We start from the raw sequence: 5,127 nt of genomic DNA, 5'->3' as shown, positions 1-5,127 counted from the left end.
AAGAGGGGAAGGTAGGGAAAGTGTGATGAAAAATTTTCCTTTTTCCTTACTTTTTCTATGTTGTACTTTTCTAAAGCTTGAGTTGCACAATCCACGGCGTCCTGTTGCATTTCCTCAGACATGTCAGCATTTTTAATGACTGCTTTTCTATCCGACATTTTTCTAGGTTCCTTCCTTCGAAAACAACAAAAACAACAACAAAAAAAATTAATTTTCCAAGTTTATTACAATTTAATTCGGGGGGTGGGGGTGGGGGGGTGGTTTCTTGTAAACAATAAAAGACAGGACTACTTAGTACAGTATTTTTACAATCGATAATGAAATCATGGAAGAATACACGGTTTTCTTTTAATCCAATACAAAAAACAAATTTTATTATGAAATTTCAATCATAATCAATTAAGCGAAATTAAATCAATTATTGTAAATAATAATAATAATACTAATAATGATAGTATTTAACGTTTAAAAAATTTTATATATAAAAAATCAATCAAGTACCCATTAATTTCAATTTTCAATTCAATGTTTAACGTTGAACACATTTGTTTTGTTTTTATTTTAAAATATTTGTACACATTTTTTTTATTGTTATCTTATGTTATTGTAACAAACCGAAAAAAAAAAATTAATGACTAATTAATGATTAATAATAAATTTTTTTTTGCAGCTTCGTTCCCTTTAAAAAAAAAAAAAAACTTTTTCGTAAAACACTAACAATAACAATTTATGCCCAATCATCACACGAGATACAATATCAATAAGAAAGCTAAAAGCTAAAAAAAAAGCTAAAAAAAAAAAAAAATTTAAAACCAATAAATAATCGAAAAAAACAAAAAATTTTTAATTTAATATTTATATATATAAAGAGAGAGAGAGAGAGAGAGAGAGAGAGAGAACAATTTGATCTATAAAAACGTGACAAATTTCTAATTATATTATTTTTTTCAAAATGTCGGGCGAAATGTTTAAATATTAGGCGGATTATAATCAAGGTAAATCCATATTTAGACGTTTCCCCTCCCCTCCTCCTCCCGATTATTTAAGAGTTTTCCTACATTAACATTTATTAGGATGGTTTTTTTTTTTTTTTTTTTTTTTTGGTTTGGTTTTCATTGGGATCTCCCGGGACAAAAAATTAAAAATAATCTTCTTTCCTCCTCCCCCTACCCCCTTTTATATTTAAACGAAAACACTTTTTATTTCGATAAATTTCAAAAATGATAAAAAATTAATCATTATCATATCTATGTATGTAAGACTATTTATTGAGTGTAAAAAAAATTATTTTTAACATAACACACACACACACAAATAAACGAAAACGGAATAATTAATTATTATAAAATTAAAAAATATTTTTACAAATAACACCCGCACACCCTCCCCCCCTCCCGGTTCAAGAATACAATGTTCTCATAACAAAATTTTTAGGGAAAATTCTTTCAAAAAAAAATTTACAAAAAAAAAAAAAAAAAAAAAAAAACAACAGAATTTTCCTAAAAATTTTTTGTTGTTGTATATATATATTCACTGATTTTACAATGTTTTACTATATGTATATATATCACTACTTCTACTTTGCTATTTTTGTCGAATTATAACATATTAAAGAATCATATATATTTTTTTTATTTTTTAAATAATTTAAAAATCACGCAACCATTTTTTTTTATTATTATTATTATTTTTATTATTTTTTCCAATGATTTTCTTAAACGTATGCAAAAAAAAAAAATACAACATGATAAATGATTAATTTAATAAATAAAAAAAATATCTGAAAACTATTGGAATGAAATATCATGTGTACGCATATATATCTGCCATTTTCAAAATATGATGATTTACATTGAACATTACTAATAATAATAATATCATTTTATTAAAAAAACAGGTATTCGAGAGGCATACGTGTTAATCGTATGCGAAAAACTTCAGGATCAAAATGCGCCCGTGAGTGTAAGTATTATATTATTATTATTAAAAAAAAAAAAAAAAAAAAAAACTTTTTTTTTTTTTTTAAATCCTGGCAACGGACATGCCCCCTAATAATATGTTTCCAAATTGATTCTAACCAATTGTTTACTTTTTTTTTTTCCCTCTCTCTCTCTCTCTCTTACTCTCTCTCTTTCACTTTCTTAATAAAAACAATGGAAAACCTAACCTCAATTTAACACATAACATGATAATTGTGAAAAAAAAATATTTTGTAAAAAATGTCAAAAAAAAACGGTCGGAAAGGAAGGGGGAAAAGGGGAAAAAGGGGGAGGGGAGGGAAAAGGGAATACAAAAAAATTAATTTTTTTTTTTAACAACAATATGCACGTAATGATTAATTACAGTATTGCTGCTACAAATGATTACTATTGATAATCAAAACATTTTCTTTTCTTTTTTTTTCTTTCAATCAATCAATCAATAAAATAAATTCAAAATTATGTAAATATTTCATTACTAATAATAATAATTACATTCTGCAATTCTGAAAATTGATATAAATAAAAAAAAAAATTCAAATATGAATCGAACGTTACTTTTCCGGACTTGACTTGATGTAAAAACATTTATTAACTTAATTAAGAATTGAATTCCTTCGAGGAATATACACACATACATGAACAAATTTTCAACTTATTTATTTGCATTGAGTTAATAATTTTCCAAACAAGTGTAAAATCGTACTGAAAAAGGTTTATTACCATCCTTTTTGATACATACATTGACTTATATAGAGTCGCAGTCTATTTACCCCCCCCCACCCCCGCAAAAAAGCATCGTTTTAAACAATTCGAAATAGAGTTTGTTTGTGTTCTTATCGATTCGAGGAAACCCCAAAATAAAAAAATACATCCAAGCATACACCAGGTATTAACCGTTTAAGGTATGAGATACATAAAGGTTGAGATGCTGCTCTCAGGTTGTAAGATTTAATTGATGTCGGTCTGTCGGGGGGGGGGGGAAATCAATCAAATTATCACGATAATGCGAAAATACAAAGAAAAATCATTTCATCGGTTTTTTATTTAATAATAATAATAATAATAATAATTTTTTGCAAAACGGGGTCTCACCACTACTAAATGCACAAGGTCGAATAAAAGTAGTAGCTCATAAAGGAATAAAAGAGCCTTTATGTAGGTTTCTAACATTAAAAATTTAAAAATATTCTTTGAAAATTTAATAATTAATATACTGGGAATGTTATTGATGAAAATAAGGGGATTATCAATATTCATCATGTCTTTTTATATTCTCTTTCTGTAAGTAATGGGGGAGGGGGGGAAACCTTTATACATATTTTTACTACTTATAATTTCATTGATAATAATATTAAGTTTTTTTAAAATCTAATTTTAGCTACTTGTATTTATATTTTTAATGAGACAAGGCAGCCATTATCTTACACGTTATGAAAATAAATAGACTTATCATAAGAACATAAACAAATGACAAAATGTGAATAATATATATAATAAATATGATGATATTTTATGCAAACAAAAATTTAAAAAAAAAAAAAATATTGCATAATGTTTTAATTAATTAATTAATTAATTACTAGTGAAAGAAACTATATTTCATTTTAAATAAAAAAAACTTGTGTTTCTAACCTATAAAATATTTTTTTTCTATAATAAACTGGTCAGATTTTTTTTTATTATTTTCAATTGATTATTAACTGTCATTAATCATTTAAAAAGTTATTAAAAAATTCAAAATTATTTATTATTATAATAAGAAAGTATTAGGGAAACACTTGATAAATTAAACATTCCCTTTACAAGTTGAATTTGAATATATATTAAATTATTTCTTAACAAAAAACCAAATTGTAATTAAATAAAAACTTACTCATCAGATTGTTCATTTCAGGTTATTTTATTTATAACAAATATTTTATAAAAACTTTTTATTTTTTTTTAAATGTTTGAAAGAAAAATTGATCTCATATCGTTGTTGACTACGCCTACCGGTTTATAATTTAATTCAAAATACAAATTACAATAAACAATAATTTAAAAAAATAATTTGTTATTTAAAATAATAACGAGCTCGAAATAAAGTATTTAATAATCGTTGACATCAAACAATATAAAAAATAAATATTAAAAAATGATTCGAGTTATTATAAAAGTGAAAAATCCAGGTGAACTGACCAGCAATTTTTTTTTCTTTTTTTTTTTCTTTTTTTTTTTTTAGGGAATATTTTAACATAACGTAATAAATGTGTTTTAATAACGGTTAAAAACTTACCTAGGTTATTTAAACAATCACTAACTAATTATTATTTACAATTTTAACCACTGAATATTAACAATAAAGTAAAAAATTGTTAATTAAATCAGCGAATTGCTCGGCACTCGACTCCACAATTTTCTGTTTGATGAACGAAAATGGCTGCCTTGACGAATAAATAAATCCTTCTCATTGGTCAATTATTAGAGTCTTCTATCAGAGTCTTCTATCCTATCGGCATGATTTAGGAATGAGCGGAATTTTTCAACCAATGGAATATTAAAAAAAAAAATTTTACTGAACCCTGGAATTGTTTTTCCCTCATGCTTACCTATATATATATATATATATATATTTTTTTTTTTAAATAAATAAATAAGTATTTATATTTATATTGATAATTTTATATTATTATTCTTTTATTATTTATTATTAAAAAAATTTAAACCATTATGAATTTTGACAAGTATTAAAAACAAAAATCGGATATTACTTTATAATAGTTGTTTAAAAAAAAAAACTTTTCCAGAAATTTATATTAAAAAAGATTTTTAATTTCTTTTTAAATTTATTTAAAGAAAATCAAAAAGGTTTCAAATTAAAATAAAATTATTAATAAGGGACAATATTGTAAAAAATTTTTAATTTATTAAGTTTTCCCTCCCAAAAAATTTATAAAATTTTCTTTTCTTACTAACAAAAAACTATGAAAAAAGAAAAGCAAGATGGAGGTGCTCATTAAAAATTTTCTCAATTAATACTATTAATTAATTAAAATAACTAAAAATTATAGAAATGTATAAATTTTCAATGCAATTATATAAATACTAAAAGAAAAACTAATGTTGAACTTATAGAAAAACAGAAGAAAAAAAAAAACTATTAAAA

The 5,127-nt window shown here is 23.5% G+C and overlaps 1 protein-coding gene across 1 annotated transcript in view; it reads right to left on the bottom strand.

Moving 5' to 3' along the window:
• Window positions 1-5,055: 5,055 nt before the first annotated feature.
• Window positions 5,056-5,127, bottom strand: part of Phum_PHUM608690 (uncharacterized protein) — a gene marked incomplete at both ends in the record, with an annotated part of 3,571 nt that continues 3,499 nt past the window's right edge. The window contains one exon of the mRNA XM_002432961.1: window positions 5,056-5,089. Coding sequence (XP_002433006.1) covers window positions 5,056-5,089 — 34 coding nt within the window. The remainder of the gene's footprint in view (window positions 5,090-5,127) is intronic.

Source organism: Pediculus humanus, genomic scaffold, assembly GCF_000006295.1.
Source record: "Pediculus humanus corporis 1103172108318 genomic scaffold, whole genome shotgun sequence".
NCBI classification, from domain to species: domain Eukaryota; kingdom Metazoa; phylum Arthropoda; class Insecta; order Psocodea; family Pediculidae; genus Pediculus; species Pediculus humanus.
This window is presented reverse-complemented; position numbering and strand designations above follow the sequence as displayed.